At 33.3% G+C, this 17,859-nt stretch overlaps 1 protein-coding gene across 4 annotated transcripts in view; it reads left to right on the top strand.

Moving 5' to 3' along the window:
* The window catches only part of CREBBP (CREB binding lysine acetyltransferase), a 152,105-nt gene that overhangs the window by 60,428 nt on the left and 73,818 nt on the right, over positions 1-17,859 (top strand). For all 4 annotated transcript variants that reach the window (XM_074279993.1, XM_074279995.1, XM_074279992.1 and 1 more), the window contains exon 3: positions 5,534-5,710. In XM_074279993.1, the coding sequence (XP_074136094.1) occupies positions 5,534-5,710 (177 nt within the window). The remainder of the gene's footprint in view (positions 1-5,533; positions 5,711-17,859) is intronic.

Here is a 17,859-nt window from a genome sequence, read left to right as displayed (position 1 = left end):
TCTAGCCTTTGTTGAAAATAGTTAGAAGAAACCAATTTAGACTATAAGGAATGTTTTTTGTGATATGCATATAAATTAACTTTACCAAAGTGATATTTGTCTTACATCATGTTATTTGATTTACATATTTGATAAAAAGATATGGGTGACTTATACAAGGCAAAGGGCAAGCAAATAAATAAATAGATAGATAAAGGAATAAATAAAAGCTAGAAATTAAAAATAAAAACTAACACAGACAAGGTTGGATAACTACATGTGTAAATAACTACATGAATTAGCCTAGAACAGTATTTGATTCTTAAAAAGTTTTTTTAAAAACTCAAAAATTAAAATAAATTTTAGATAGAAAGGAGACATGTTGACAGATTTTTACTTACCATTTGTGTGAATCTATAGACTTACATTATTTTAAAACTTAACCTTTTTGTGTGTCATAGACTTCTTTGAGAGTTTGGTAAAGTTTGTATAGCCCCAGAGTAATGTTTTTAGATAATTAAATGTATTATGTACTGTGTACGTATTTATGTATACATTCTTCCCTCTTTTTAACACTTCAGATAAGAGTGAAATTCAACAAGCCATTCCATCTGCCCCCTTCCTTCTTGTTTATATAGGCTTTTTCTTATATATTCCATTATGTGAGATAATTTTCCACAACTTTTCCTTCTTTAGTATGTTCTTTTTTCCCCTCACTTTCTCTTGAGATCTTAAAGACATAATAGAATCACTCTGAAGCTTTCTACTTAGAGCTTTTCTCTTACAAGATCCTATTGATGAGGAAGTTCAAAGAGGATATAAAGGCAACATCTCTTTGTATTTGAATATAAACAGTTTGTTCTTGTTCCTTAAACTTTTCATTCATATTCATTCATTTTTATATTTTTTCTAAACTACTATTTCTGTACTTCAGAGTTTTTTATGTAATTCTGGTCTTTTCATCAAGAATGTTTGGAAGTTTAAAAACTTAATGGTCTTAGTTTTCCCCTTGTAAGATTTTCCTGTTTGCCAAATAAGTTATTCCTGGTTATGGAGCCTTCTGGAGTATTTATTCTGAAACTTTCAACTCCCTTTATTGAAAGGGAGTGGTTTTTGGATGCTTTAATGTTTTTGTTCTTAGAAGTTCTGGATTTTGAATATGATTTTCATGAGTTTACATTTTGAAGTTTCATTCAGGAAATAAATGATTTTTTTTTCTTTATCCTCTATTTCTAAGACTTATAGGTGGTTTTCAGTTTCTTCAAATATGATTTCTGAGGTGTATTTTGTTTTTCAATGTTTCCTTTAAGTAGTCCAGTGCACTTTAAATATTCCCTTCTTTCTTTGTTTTCCAGGTCACTTATTTTTGCTATGAGATAATTTAATTTAAAAAAAAAATGTTTTCAGTCTTTTGACTTCTTTTTATAAAGATTTCCTTTTCTCTAAGTCATTATCTTCTTTTTGGTCCATTGTAACTCTCAGGGAGTTTGTTGCTAGGTAAGGTTTTGTACCTCATGTGCCAAGCTATTAATTTTTTCCCATTTTTCTTTCATAATTCATTTCTTTTTTCCTTGAGAATTTTCATTTAATTTGCAAAAACATTGTAAACTCTTTTAAACAAACTCTTCATCTCTTCCAGGAATTCTATTTGTATTTTTGTTTAAGCATTGCTTTTGAATGTTGTAGTTATTCTTTTATTCTGAGTTTCTATCCTGGGCATCTCTGTTGCCATAGTATGTTAATAGTAAAAAAAAATTTCTTGTTTGCTCATATTTTTACTCTACTTGTTTCCTAACTTTGGCTTTTATGTTAGATCAAGGCTTCTTGTTAATTTATTTATTTTTTCTTTTTGCTGAGGAAATTGGGATTAAGTGACTTGCCCAGGTCACACAGCTAGGAAGTGTTAAGTATCTGAGGTCAAATTTGAACTCTGGTCCTCCTGACTTCAGGGCTGGTGCTCTATCCATTGCACCACCTAGCTATCCCTAGGCTCCCTGTTTTTATGGAGAAAACCCTTGGGCTGATCTTGCTATTGCTTTTGTGGGTAGCTCAGGCTGGGAACCTACGATTTTTCAATGTTCTCAGATGAGATCGAGGGCAAAGTCTGATTCTCAGCTCTGCAAGTTTCTGACTTATTTTTGGTTTTGAGCAAGATCCTATATATAGGTTTGTTTCTGGTTGGAGATTGTTGTTGGACCCTTCCACTGTCACCCAATGGGAAAATTCTGTAGATTGAAAATAAAAGAAACAAATGCTTCCTTTTGGTCTGGGATTCCTGTCCCAAGCTATCCTGAAGACTTTTGACTGGTCTAGAGCTGGAGCTGGATTCTGCTTCACTCTAGGAGCCTGAGCTTCTCAACTGCTGTGTATACTTCTGAACTTGTTCCTCAATCAGTACACATTCTAAGGCTAGTAACCATTAAGTACCTGGTCTTGAGTGATAGTTATCATTTGGCACTTATTCTGTACTCTTTGTAAGGTTAAAGTGCCTGCCCTAGTTTGGGGTAAAGACTTTTTCTTACCTTTGAGTTTATCCTGATCCTCTTTCATTTTCTGGGAATTACAGAGCTCCCTGTGTGATCCTGGCTAGTCTCTATTCCCACTGTCCATAGGCTGTCTTTCTCTTAATGCCAATCTAGACTGGAAAAGTCATTGTGTTTTTTTTTTTTTAAATGGAATTTTAAAAATGTTCTCGATTATTATTTTTTCAAATACATATAAAGATAATTTTAACTCATTTTTGTAAAACTTAGTGTTCCAATTTTTTTCTGCAATCCTCCTTTGCCACTCCCTTCCCCAAGACAGCAAGTAATATCTCAAATTTCTTGATACAATTTGGATCTGATCTGATGTGTTTTTCCTATCAATATACTGCCTTTCTGACTCTGTATTTAGGCAATCTTATTTGTGGATTCTAGTTTTGTCTCTGTGCTTAATGAATGGTTGTGTGACTTTGAGCGTCACTTAATCTCAGGGAACCAGGCAAATTTCCAAGACTATCTTATTTGTACATTTGCTTTGGTAAAAGGAGTTTACTATATCAGTGAAATCATCAGTTTATACCAGACGGAAACAAAATTCATTCTTATACCATAATAACCTAATGAATTAAGCAAGTTTCCTAATAGAATCATAGGTTTTAGAGCTTGGAACCATAGTGGAAATCCTATTTTCCCTCTTTTTTTTTTTTTTTTTGCTAGTGAATCATCAAAGTGAATCGTTAACAATTTCTTGTCTGTTTAAAGTTTGGAGTTTATTTTACTATTTAGGATGTGAACAATTTGGGAATGAGGGGGTGGAGATACTTATGTTATATAGATAGATAATTGTCAAGTATTTTTCTTTTGTAGAGGTTTTTATTTTCAAAACACATGCATAAATAGTTTTCAACATTGCCAAATCTTGTGTTCTAAATTTTTTTCTCCTTTCCTTCCCACTCCATCCCCTACACAGCAAGTAATCCAGTATATGTTAAACATGTGCAACTCTTCTGTACATATTTCTACAATTTATCAACGAATTTTTCTTATAGCCATTGTTGCTATGGTTTTTGTTCACACTTCTGTCAGTACTTTTTTAAGTTCCTATTTCCTTGAGTTTTCTTTTACAGTTTCCTGTTGCTAATCTTCTTAGTTGTATGACCCTACTTCATTGGAAATTTTTATTTTTCTTTCTCTCCCCCCCCCCCCCCATTCCATCCCATTTTCATGGAATAATATAAAGTTGACTTTTTGTAGTAGGAAGGATGTAGGATTATAATATGTACATATGGTGACCATTGCTTCAGAAGTTGCTATAGGTTTTATAATATGGGAGATTATCTTCATCATTTTTCTGTAGTAATCTAGTCTTGGCCATTTGAAATAGGACAACTAGAAATATTGACTCTGGGTTATACTCTAATGCTGATCCTAACTATTTAATTCCCTATCACCTGGTAAAATCCTATAAGCAAATTGGTATTTGGGGAGACTAGAAATGTCAAGTCTGCCAGTGTTAAGTGGAAGATTTAGGAAAAGAGCTCTTCTAATTGTTATTCACTTTCTTGGGCACCAACCTCATATAGACTATACAAGAAGTTGTGAAAGACTATGAAAGAAGCAAATGAATGACAAACTGTTCTTAAATTAGACAGTATAATTAAATATTAAAATTTAGATGAGAAGTTTCCCTGTGATAATCGAATGTGAAGGATTATGCTTTTTTGATGCTGTCTTGTTGATGTGGTAAAGTTTGGTTATAGGAAGAGGGATTAGGTAGCAAGGATTAAAAACTATTATTTTGATGTAGCTTTTGTATATGTTTAGATTATTGATAGGTTCCAAGCACAACTTATGATGATCCAAGGTTCTTCTCTAGTCTCTTTTTTCTTCTGAGTCTGTATTTTTCTTGCTAACCTCATCGATTCCTCTCAGTTTAAGTAGGTATATAACTCCCAAAACTACATATCCAGTCCCATTTTCTTCCCTTGACCTAGTTTATCTCCATCCCCTCAATTGCATTGCCTATTTTATCAAAGATTTCAAGTTAAACTCAAAATGTCTAAAACAGAATCCATTTTTAATTTGAAACCCAACTTTCTATCCAAACTTAACTTATTTCTACTAGAGGCATCCCTTGTCTCAAGTTTGAAATCCTGGTATTGTCATGCATTTCGCTTAATATTTTCCCTCATTATTCATGTTGCTAAATTTTGCCATTTTTTTTCCTGTACAACATCTATTCAGTCTAACCACTTATACTAATCCCTTTAATTCAGATCTTTATCAACTTTTGCTCTGATTATTGCAATACTTATTAACTTATTCTCCCTGCCTATAGCTTCTTACCACTCTTAATTCTTTCATCACATTGGTACCAACACCATTTTTCTTAAGCATTCGTCTGCCCATTCCAGCTCTAGTGACTTCCTGTTGCCTCTAGAATAAAATACAAATTCTTTTATTTAACTTTATAAAATGTTGACAATCTGGCTTTAACCTATCTTTCAAGCTTTATCAGCTATTGCTTTCCCTTTCTTACTAAACTGGCTTTTTCTTGTTCCTCATTCATCTTACTCCATCCCCTCCTTTTGCTTTTTCCTCAAGCCTGCAGTGTGCCCCTTCCTTATTTTTACCCCAAAGAGAATCTTGTTTCCTTTAAGTTACAATTGAAATACCACCTTCTACATGAAACTTTTCTGATTCTTCCAACTGCTAGCACTCTCCTTCATAAACTACCTTTGCTTTAATGACTTAGTGAATGTGCATGTACCTGTACAATGTATTACCTATATTTATCCTGCGTACATGTTTTATATATACATTTATATATTTATGCACATATAAGCTGTGTGTGTGTGCAAGTTCCTTGTCCATAGGGATTGCTTCATTCTTTGTATTTGTGTGACAATTGCCTTTTATAGTACCTGACTCATACTTGTTGATTAATTGATATTATTTACAGTAGAGGTGGAACTTAAATAGAAAATTACTATTTTGACCACAATTTTTTTCCTTCCTTTTCTTTTGGTTTTATTCACATCTTAATAAGTGACATTTTGTTTTTGTTCTAGATGGGAATGACTGGCAACACAAGTCCATTTGGGCAACCCTTTAGTCAGACTGGAGGGCAACAAATGGGAGCTACTGGAGTAAATCCTCAATTATCAAGCAAACCAGGCATGGTGAACAGTTTGCCACCCTTTCCTACTGACATCAAAAATACTCCAGTTACCAATGTGCCAAATATGGTGAGTTTTTTATTAGTTCTTGATATTTTAATTCTTCTGAAATAAGTTATTTTTAATAAGAAATCTTTTTTTCCTGAATTAATTGTAAGAAAATTATTTATTATATGATAATGATGAAATTTGAAGAGGGACAGAAAGAAAAATTAATTGGTCTCTTGGCTAGACAGTCCAGGTAATTGCTTGAAGTTCTTTGCCGGTCTAAAATGTAAAAGAGAAACAAGAGTGGCTAGAGTGCTTATCTTGTGTTCTCATTGATACTTTTGCTGTGTAGAAAGTTAATGTCTTTGAAAACATTTTCTAAGCTGCAACATCTTGCTCAGTAATCAGAACCCTGAGATATGATGAATGAAAGTCGCTCTTATAACACTTCTGTTTACTGCTAATTTATTATAAATATGAATAAAAAGTCCATTGACTTAGGACATGTACAAAGACATACGCATAGCATTTATCTTAATAGAACTATAGATTTGGGCCATTTACCTGACTTAATGATTTTAGGTAATACCATTGTGTCTTCAGTTTTTCCATTTTTAAGCAGGAACGATGCCTATGTTGTGCTTTTTTAGACTCAATATAAAATAGAAACAGTATACCAGTTTGAAATGTTATCCTTCTTTTAAAAAAATTGAAACTCTTTATTGGACTATAAGATATAATCTATGGTAATTAGACTTATTGGATATCTAGATTACATAGAAACTTTGAAAGTTCAAGATACTTAAGATATATGCAGCTTTTACTCATAACCTTTTTGGGAGTTGTACTGGTACTATATAATTGCAGTCAACTTGTACTTTGCTTATAGCTATCAAACTCCTACTGATACTGCTTGCCTAATCCTTGTTTTCTATATTTCTGCTTTCTGAGGCATAAACCCTCTTACTTCTCAATATGATACCTCTCCAACTCACATATCTAGATTTATAGGACTGGATGATATCTATGATTCTTTATTTTCACTCAGTCCACATAATGAAAAAAGTTAACAAATATTGTCAATTCTTAGCACTTTCCATCCAGGCTTTTTGCAGGTTCTAATTGATCTCCCTGCCTCACATTCTCCAAATAGTTGAATTCTCTTGTTAGACTTTTAAAAACCTTTCCCAACCTAGACTCAACTTATATCTTTGACCTTGTTTATTATATATCGCCCCCCCCCCTTTTTTGCATTCTAAGGTGAATCCAGACTGATCTTAAAGTTCCTCACACAACACTGTCTCATCTTTGCTTTTATACATACTGTCCTCCATTCTAGATACTTTACCTTCTTTCTTTTGTCTCTTAGAATCACTTTCTTTTTTCCTTCTAATCTTAGCTGAGACACTATTTTCTTTACTTTTTCACAGTACTATTTTTTTTCAGTTGCATGTAAAAAGTTTTCAACATTCATTTTTATAAGATTGAAAGTTTTGAATTTTTTTCTTCCTTCCTTTCTCCCACCCCCTCCCCAAGACAGCAAGCAATCTGATATAGGTTATACATGTACAATCAGTTTAAACCTATTCCATGTTAGTAATGTTATGAAAGAAAAATCACAGCAAAAGGGAAAAATCATTAGAAAAAGGAAACTTTTTTAAAAGTGAAAATAGTATGCTTTGATTAGCATTCAGTCTCCATAGTTCTGAGAAACTCTTTTTATGAGAAGCCTTTTCTGATATTCCTGGCTTCTGGTGCCCTCCAAATTAAATTTATCTTACATTTATTTTGTATGTATCTTTGTGTGGATGTTATTTTTCCTTCCTTCCCCCATCACAAGAATGTAAAACTCAGTGAAGGTAGCGATTATTTCATTTTTGTAACCATAAGACCTAATATATAATAGGCTTTTAATAAATGCCTTTAACTTAACATCAGCAACCATCTTATGAATCACTTTAATCAATCATTTAAGTTGTATCCATAACCTAGAAATAAATAATAGCTTTTCAAATTCTCAAGTTTTTTATTATAAATAGTTTTGCAACCACCATTTTACTCTCCTACTTTGGTGTTCTTTTCTATCAGCATATAGTAATGTTCCTAGTACACAAAGCTATTTATTCTTTCTACTCAGGTAACCTGTTCTTGACTTTCATATAGCCCATGGAATGAAATGCCGTTCCTTTGCTTCCATTCTATATTATATTCCTTTCCTCTATAACATGTGAAAAGGTCCACCAAGCAATCTCACATAGCTTTTATATCATTTAGATAAAATTTAATTAAGACAAAGGCAAATTCTTACATTTTGTTTAAAAAGTGAACTTTTTTTTAGTTCATTAAAATTTCATTAGTTCATAGAACTTCATTAGAATAGTCTTTAAAATGGTTAATTTAAAAGATTTGGGGCTAGTCAATAACCATTTTTAAAGATCTCTCTTAGGGAGGGCATATGCTAAGACAGGTGAGACTGAGTTAGACAACAGCTACTATAGAAAGAACTTAGTAGTTTCATTGCACCACAAGTTCAAAATCAGTCAACAGTTTTGGACACAGCAAGCAAACAAACAAACTCATTCTTAGCTTGCATTAATCAAAGTGTTGTTTCCTGATATAAAGGAGCAGTAAATATGGCCCTGATCAGACTACATCATGAATATAATGTTCAACTTTTAGGTGTTCCATTATCAGAAGTATATTGTAAAGGAAAGTGAGGAACTCGGTTGTGCCATATGAAGACTCTTATATTTCATAGTAAACTACAGATTTCTGTTCTTGAAAGGAAGAGACTTGGGAATGTCTGCTAACTCTTCAAATCTTGAAAATAATTTTCTTGTGGAAAAGAAGTTTTAGACTGTTTGACTTTAGAAAGCAGAAGTAGGAGCAATAATTGGAAGTTGCAGAAAGGTAAATAGCAGCTCAGCATAAGTAAAAACTTTCTAATAAGTATAACTATCCAGAAACCAGAAGGATTGCCTTGCAAGGAACTGAGTTTTCAAGCAGAATCTAGGTTACCCTTATCAGGGATGTTTTAGAGTAGATTCCTGCTTCATTATGGGCTCACATGGGATGACTTCTCAGTTCCCTTTCAACTCTTTGATTTTGTGATCTATGATAAACAACTTTTTAAAAATTGGTTTCATTATATATTTTTGTATATTTTTTCCTATTTCTCTTTTAATTATTTAGGTGCCTTAACTACAGGAATGGTTTCTATGATTTACTATATAGTCTCTACAGCCCCCAGTTCACATGTTGAGTAGGCAGTGATATTTAATATACATGCTAACTAAATATCTGTAGATACACAATTTCTTCCTTTTCTTATTGACCCTTTCCTGTGTAGATTCATGTTCTAGAAATCCAAGGAAATAAGTTTCTTCCAAGCCTATTATGTCATATATACCCTGATCATTTGTATAATATTTGCCCTTTTTGATACCTTACTACAGTACAGAATCAGAATAGAATTTCTTGGGAATTTCATGTGTCTTGGGGCCTCATGAATGAGATTCTCAAAAAAGCTCCCAGATCTTACTTTTTTCACCTTAAACATAATAGTAATTTCTTTAGCAATTATGAAATTCTGCTTCATCGATTAAATCAATAATACATAGTAAATTTTGGAAGTAATTATTAATCTAAAATAATTCATTATGGAATATTTTTGATTCCTTAGTGTCAAAATATTGGAGTTTCTTATAGTTTTCCTTTGTCTTTATAATGGTTAATTTAAAAGACTTGGGGCTAGTCAATAACCATTTTAAAAGATCTTTCTTAGAGAGAGCATATGCTAAACCTCCCTTAAATTTTAACTTCAGCATAAAAATTCTTATAGCTAATTTTTTCTTACAATCTTTTATTTGTGAAGATAATCAAATCAACCAAAAGGCATTTGTTAAGCCCCTACTATGGGCCAAATATTATATATAAAATATGTCACCATAATAGCTTTGCCTGTATATACAAGAAAATAATTTGACTGCCATATTGGTACAAAGGAAAAAACACTGGATCTAGAGCCAGAAGTCTTAGGTTTTGTATTTGAACCTGGTACTTGTTAGCTGTGTGCTCTTGAGCAGTTCATTTGTACTCCTTTTTTGGACATCAGTTTTCTCCTCTAAAATGAAAGGATTAGACTTGAACAATATAGAGTTGAATCCCCTTTAAATGTTAAAGATTCTTGTAGTTTAATGCTTAATAATTGTTCCATAATATCCATTGATTGAGAAACCATGTGACCATATAGATTTCATGAATTCAGAGGAATTCAAAGGAATGTGTATTTTATTAATCATAATAGCACTTGTATACACATGAAAAACAATAATACATCTGCAAAACATAAATCAGTTTACAGAATATAGGTTTTTGTATTTATTGAATCATATTGTATATTTTGTTGAAGCTGAAGAGAGTCCTAATTGATAAAAGTTAGTGTGTTTACTGATTCTGTGATTCCCTGTAAAAAACTATCTGCTGGTCCAACTTACTGGATTGAATAGATGATTTCTAAATTTTCTTCCATTTTGACAAGCACTCTTTGTTCTGAAGTTCCTCCAAGCTTTTCTGCTTCTGTTATTCTGTGTTGCAAGCAGCAAGAATATTTTAAGCTGATGAAGATTAAATTAATTAAGGTACTGTGCTATGTATTATAATTGGATAAAGTTTTTAATGACTTTATCGTGAATTTTCTTAACTTTCAGTTAAATTGAACAATGCTCAGATTCTCTATAAAGATAAATTCATTTCACTTTAGCAAACCTTGAAGAAACATTTAGTATATATAGTATGCACTGCTAGATGGTGGAATCACAGAAAAAAAAAACAGTCTCTACATTTCACAGATCTTTTTATTCTAACGATTAGAAACGTGAAAAAATAAGTATATGGAAAATATAAAATTTAGAGCTTAAGTGCATTTCTGATTAGATTGAGAAGGCTAGAAAATCAAGAAAGATTTCAAAAAGCATGGACAAGAGGAGTGGTTGAAACCTGGAAATACTAATAGGAACTTATGCAGAATGAAGTGAACAGAACCTGTAGAACAGTTTATGTAATTACTACAGTAAGCTTAAAGGAAAATAACTTTGACTTAAATGAAATAAGCAGAACCAAGAGAACATTGTACATAGCAAAAAGATGATTATGTGATGATCAACTCTGATGTATTTGGCTCTTTTCAATGGTGAGGTGATTCAAGACAATTCCAAAAGACTTGTGATGGAAAGAGCTATCCACATCCAGAAAGAGAACTGTGGAAACTTTGTCGTTGTTGTTTTCTTCTTCTTTTCTTCCCTTCCTCCTTACTTCTCTTTCTCCTTTCCCCCCTTCCTTCCTTTCCTCTCTTCCCTCTTTTCCCTCTCTTCCCTCCCTTCCTTCCCTTCTTTTCTTCCTTCCCTTTTGATCTGATTTTTCTTGCATAGCATATAGAAGTACATTTAGATGAATTGCATGTTTGACCTATATTGGATTGCTTGCTGTCTATGGGAGGGGATGAAGGGGAAAAGGAGGAGAAAAAATTTGGAACATAAGATTTTGCAAAGGTAAATGCTAAAAATTATCTTTGCACATATTTGGAAAAATTAATGACTATTAAAGATAAAAGAATAAAAAGAAAATAACTTTGAAAGACTTAACTCTAATGCAACAAGCAGTTATGTCTTAGAAAGCTAATGATGATTAATCATGTTTCTTGGCAGAAACGGGATAGACTAGAGCAAGGAATTCTTTTTTTTTTTTTTTTAACAACATTATCCCTTGTATTCATTTTTCCAAATTTTCCCCTCCCTCCCCTGGATGACGGGTAATCCCATACATATTAAATGTGTTACAGTATAACCTAGATACAATATATGTGTGTAAATCCAATTTTCTTGTTGCACTGTAAGAAATGGATTCCGAAAGTATAAGTAACCTGGGTAGAAAGACAGTAGTGCAAACAGTTTACATTCAATTCCCAGTGTTCCTTATAGCAAGGAAATTCTTAACCTGAGATCCATGAACTTATAAAAAATATTTTGAAAATTGTTTCATATAATTTATTTTCTTTTGTAACCATACATATTTTATGCATTTTTAAAAATAATCATTTGGAGAAGTGTCCATTAGTTTTATCAGACCACCAGTTGTGACCCCGGGTTTAAGAGCCCTTTAATGTGAGTAAGACAATTTCAAATTTTGTTTTGCTTAACTATACACTTTTTTTGTGTGAGGAGGAGATGAAGTGAGGGCAGAGTAAGGGGTGTAGGGGGAGAATAAGTAATGATAGTGAGGCAAAAAAAAAAAGATTCATGAAATAAGCAACAAAAAGAAGGTCAGATGGTGTCACAGAAAAGTGAAATAGTTTTGTTACATATATATGGAAAAATCAAGTTTATATAATAAGTATTCAGCTTTGAATATATTCTGCATTTTCTGGGGTGTTTTGTATATTGCAGTAAATCATGATCTTTAAATTCGCAATGAAAATAAAATTTAAAATTTATTCATTAAATTTTAACTGGCACAAATGAGGAAGGAGAATACAGCCCTCCAGGTAAAGAAAATTACTTTTACAAGCAGAGTTGGGGTGTGGGTTGGAGATGTATGAGAATGAAGTGCTCAAAAAGTACTAGTCTGATTTGTCTGGAGATATCACAGTATGTTTGATTGAGAAGCACAGAATCTGCTTTGGAATCTAGGCCCTGCCTAATGTAACCAGTGAAATTCTGAATATCTCTGGACCTGAAATTGTCATCATACAATTTGATGAGAGAACTTTAAGACATCTTTCCCTGTTTAGAATTTATGATGTAGAAAACTTGGAAAGAAATAAGGTAAAATGAGACTAGAAAAGTATGATGGGACAGAGGAGATTGGACTTTTAATCTGTAATCAGGCAGTAGGAATTAATTAAAGGTTTCTGAGCCAGAAAATGAAATGAACAGAACTACATATTAAGAAGAGTAAATCTTCTGTATGGATGATGGAAAGAAGTAGTTGGACACAAGAAGACTGTTTAGAAGACTTGTTGCAATTGTAGTCTCTAGACTTTTTTGATCATATACTTCTTTGGGGAAAATTGTGTGACTACTCCCAATATGAGTATATTTATTTAATTAAAATTAAATACACATGCTGTTATACCAGTAATTGCATGTACTTTAAAATGGGGTGAATATTTGATTTTAGATCCTATAGGGAACCATTAGAGTTTATTGAATAAAGGAAGTGACATGGTCAGTGGTAATGGCAGCTTTATGAGTAGAAAGAAGGGGGGGACAAATGGAAAAGTTGTCGTGGACAGTTTTTGAGAAATGATTTGTTATGTAGAGTGAGGAAAAATGAGGTATGGAGAATGACACAGTAGTTGTGATATCTGAGTGCCTGAAAATAAGGTAGTAATCTCACTAGTAATAGGGAAATTTTGAAGTATGGTAGATTTAGGGGCAAAAATGTAGGATCATCTAGGATGATCGGTTATAACTTACAGGGATTGCTTTATTCCACTTGAATAAAAGGATGATATGTTGCAGGGGAAAAGGAGGGACAATTTCCCCAATGACAGCTGCTGCTATAGGAAAGAAGATGCTAGATCTTAAGTGGGAAGATTAGGAGCCTATAGAATGAAAGGAAGTCAGAGTGGAAGAAAGTTAGAAGATAAAGTAACTGAGTTTGAGAGAAGCCCCAGGATTGGTTGTAACTGGGAAGGTGATCTGTGACACATTTTCCTACCCATTGATGGCTTAATCCCTTTCCACACTATTCTTTGGAAAGGTCAAGGAAGTTCTTAGCTCAGGCTAGGCAATGAGAATAGAAAAAAGGTAGAATGTTGATGAAAGTGACAGTTTGTAAGGAACAATTTGCCATGGGCCACAGGTATATGAAGAACAAAAGGATTCAAAGATGATTCCTAGATAGCACAATGGATAGAATGATGGTTCTAGCTAGAGGCAAGAAAATTACACTTTCTGAATTCAAATTTGATCTCAGACTTTTACTAGCTTTGTGACCTTGAGCCAAGTCACTTAACTATGGTTGCCTCAGTTCCTCATTTGTAAAAAATGAGCTGGAGAAGGGAATGGCAAACCACTCCAGTAACTTTCCAAGGAAAAGGTGGTCATGAAAAGTTGGACTTGACTGAAAAATAAAACATCAAACAATTTAAATTTTTTTTTCTTTTTAGGAATAAATAATACATTATTAATAGAAATTGTATAGTTAGAAGGAGGATCCAGTAAGTTTGCTTTTGATAATTAAACTATACACTGAACACAGTTGGAACTTTTGAAGGCCAATGAGCCTCATGGAAAACAATTCACATTGCAAAGGGTAGAATTTTATTTTTCCTTTTATTTTCCTTATTTTATATTATTATTATGTTTAAATTTATAGCATTCTTTTTAAAAACTTTTGAGTTCCAGATTCTTACCTCCTCTTCTCTTCACCACCCCCTCCTTGCCCTACATTGAGAAGATAAGCAATTCTATAGAGGTTATGCATGTGTAGTCAGACAAAATATTTTCATAATAGTCACATTATGAAAGAAAACAGAGACCCCCCCCAAAAAAAAACCCTCAAGAAAAATAAAGACTATTTTTAAAAATATTCTTCAATCTGTATTCAGATACCATCAATTCTTTTTTCTAGCTTTGGATAGCATTTTTTTTTTTTATCATAAGTCCTTCAGAGTTGTCTTAGCTCATTGTATTGCTAAGAATAGTTAGAGCATTCATATCTATTTTACAGTATTGTTATTACTTTGTATGCAGTACATTTTATTTTGCATCAACTCACGGAAGTCTTTCCAGGTTCTTCTTTTTTACAAGACGATAGTATTCCATCATAATCATATACCACAATTTATTCATCCATTCCTCAATTGAGGAGCATCCTCTCAATTTCCAGTTGTTTGCCCCCAGAAAAGACCTATTATAAATATTTTTTGTACATATAGGTCCTTTTTCTTTTTGGTTTTTATCTCCTGAGTGACAGATCTAGTAGTGATATCGACAACTCCACCAGCAATGCATTAATGACTCGTTTTTCCCACATTCCTTCCAATATTTGTCATTTTCCTTTCCTATTCTATTAGTCAGTTCATTTTAATTGTTAATATTAACTTGTGATTTGAGCATGAGAAAATAATTTTATTAATATTAAAACTGTTGTGGGGTTTGGTGATTTTGTGGTGGTGGTGGTGGTGGTGGTTTGTTTTTTGTTATATCATTTGGTAATAGTATTTTTGTATACTGTTTTATTCCATATGTTACCCAGGTTAGTTGTTAGGTTTCTTCCCTCCAAGTACAACTTATCTTTGATTATATAATGGAATATAGCAGGAAAGTAGACATTTGTTAATAGAACTTTGATGGTAAAAATAACTAAACTTTTTGCTAAGCAGCTCTTTTTGTAGTGGCAAAGAATTGGAAAATGAACAGAAACCCATCAGTTGAGGAATGTCTGAATAAGTTATAATATATAAAAATAATGGATTATTATTGTTCTATAAAAAATAATGAACAAGCTGATTTTAGAAAGGCCCAGAAAGTTTTACATCAACTGATGCTGAACAAAACAAGCAGAACTGAGAATACATTGTACACAGTAACAGCAAGATTGTGCAGTGATCAACTATGAAAGACTTGGTTCTTCTCAGTGGTTCAGTGATCCAAGGCAGTTCCAATAAACTTTGGATAGAAAATGCTATCTGCATTAAGAGAGAAAACTATGGGGACTGAATATAAATCAACGCATTTTATGTTCATTTTTTTCTTTTTCTTCTGCTTTTATTTTCTCTTGTGGTTTTTCTCTTTTGTTGTGATTTTTCTCTCCCAACATAATTCATAAAGAAATGTGTATTAAAAATTAACGTACATGTATAACCAGAAAAAAAATCAATTAAAAAATTAGCTTTTTATTTTCAAAATATATGCAAGGATAGTTTTCAACATTCACCATTCCTCTCCTCTGTGAAGTTCTGTTTCTCTAGATTACAATCATTCTCTTGGGGGCAGATTTTCTTGGGGAGGCTTCTGGAGGCAGCTTTAATTTTAGTTCAATTCTTTAATCCCAAATCCATACAGGAGTTAAAATCCGTATCCTTTATTGTGCCCTTCAAAGTCTTGAATCTCTTCCTGTCAGAATGTCTCCAGCCAGCTTCAGACTCTGCCTCCCAGAGTATGGGATTATGGGTTTCCCAGAATTCAATCCTAGTTGTGAATCTCCTGGAAGTCCATGAGCAGGCTTTTCCTTTAGACTTGTGAATCCACTGAATCCTTTATCTCTGAATCTCCTGGAGCTTCCCTGAAGTTCTCCCCTTGACTCACATCAGAATACTTCCAGACTGACTTCTCTACTCAGTGTTGGCTCCTTATATCTTCCCAGAAGATGGGCTTGTGGGAACTCTTACAGAACCAATGAGCAAACTCCTTTAAAAGTGTAAACTCCTTTAAAGGTTTAAACCAAGAAGATTACCTTGTCTCAAATTCTGGCCCATAACATCTGTGAGAATCCTCCCTCCCTCCCTCCCTCCCTTCCTTCCCTCCCTCCCTCCCTTCCTCCCTCCCTCCCTTCCTTCCCTCCCTCCCTCCCTTCCTTCCTTCCCTCCCTTCCTTCCTTCCCTCCCTCCCTTCCTTCCTTCCCTCCCTCCCTCCCTCTCTCCCTCCCTCCCTCCCTCTCTCCCTTCCTTCCCTCCCTCCCTTCCTTTCTTCCCTCCCTCTCTCCTTTCCTCTCTCCTTCCCTCTCTCCTTCCCTCCCTCTCTCCTTTCTTCCTCATATGCATGGGTAATTTTTCAATATTGACCCTACAAGACCTTCTGTTACAAATTTTCCCTTCCTTCCGGTAGATGGCAGGTGGTAATCCAATACATGTGAAACATATTAAATCTAATCTATGTCTCTTTCAAGAGTTTCTGTGATGCTGTCTATCCATCTCATCTTTTGCCATTATCTTTTACTTTTGCCTTCAGTCTTTCCCAAAATCAGGATTTTTTTTCCAATGAGTCCTATTTTTGCAATATGCACCACAATGTTTAAGCTTCAGCTTTAGTATTTGACCTTCCAGTAAATAGAGTAAATTGATTTCCTTAATTACTAACTGATTTGACCTCCATTCTGTTCAACAGACTCAAAAATCTTCCATGCCATAATCTGAAAGCTTCAATTTCACGGCTTTTCTTATAATCCAACATAATAGTCATACATTGCTAGTAGAGAAACCATACCTTTAACTATGTAGATCTTTGTGGATAAAGTGATATCTCTGTGGTTCTATGTGCTTTCCAGATTTGCCACAGCTTTTCCTTCCAAGAAACAAGCATCTTTTCATTTTATGGCTTCAGTAGCAGTCTTTGAATCCAAGAATATAAAATCTGGCATTGCTTCCTTTCTTTGCCTTCTCATTTGCCAAGAGGTGATGGGACCAATTGCCATTATTTCTTTTTAATTTTTAGGTTTTTGTTTTGTTTTGTTTTTTAGTGTTAAGCCTCAAGTCAGCTTTTTACATACTTTCTTCCTCTTTCACCCTCAGCAAGAAACTTAATTCCATTTCACTTTCTGCCATCAGATTGGTGATATCTACATATCTGAGATTCTTTATTTCTCCTAGCAGCCTTAAATCTAACTTTAAATTCACCCAGGTTTGGCATTTTGCATAATGTACTCTGCATATATGTTAAATAAGGTAACAATAGGTAGCCTTGTCTGTACTCCATTTCCAGTATTAAACTAATAGGTGTTCCATGTTTGAAGTTTTTCGAAGACAAATAAGATGATGTGGTACTTCCATCTATTTAGAACATGGCACATTTTGTTGTGATCCACACAGTCAATGATTATAGTCAGTTAAGCAGAAGTAGATGTTTGGTCTCTAGTTTCTCTGTATCTTTGAAAACTAGCCTCCTATTCAGGTAGTTCTCAGTTTGCATATTGCAAACCCAGCTTTCTTTCTTTCCTTTTTTTAATTCATAAATTTTTTTTATTCTACTTTGATCAAACTTAATACACATGTTCTTAATAATTGGATTATTTGTGAAAATTAAGCAAAACCAGTCATCATCCTATATTTTGTAGAATCTTAAGCATAACCTTGCTATTGTGTGAAATGAGCACAGTTGTTTGGTAATTTGAATATTCTTTGGCATGGCCCTTCTTTAGAATTGGGCTAGAAACTGATCTTTTCCAATCTACTGGCTGTTGAGTTTTCCAAATTTACTGGTAAACAGCATAATCTTTTAGGATTTTAA

This window comes from Sminthopsis crassicaudata, chromosome 1 (genome assembly GCF_048593235.1).
Source record: "Sminthopsis crassicaudata isolate SCR6 chromosome 1, ASM4859323v1, whole genome shotgun sequence".
Lineage (NCBI taxonomy): Eukaryota > Metazoa > Chordata > Mammalia > Dasyuromorphia > Dasyuridae > Sminthopsis > Sminthopsis crassicaudata.
This window is presented reverse-complemented; position numbering and strand designations above follow the sequence as displayed.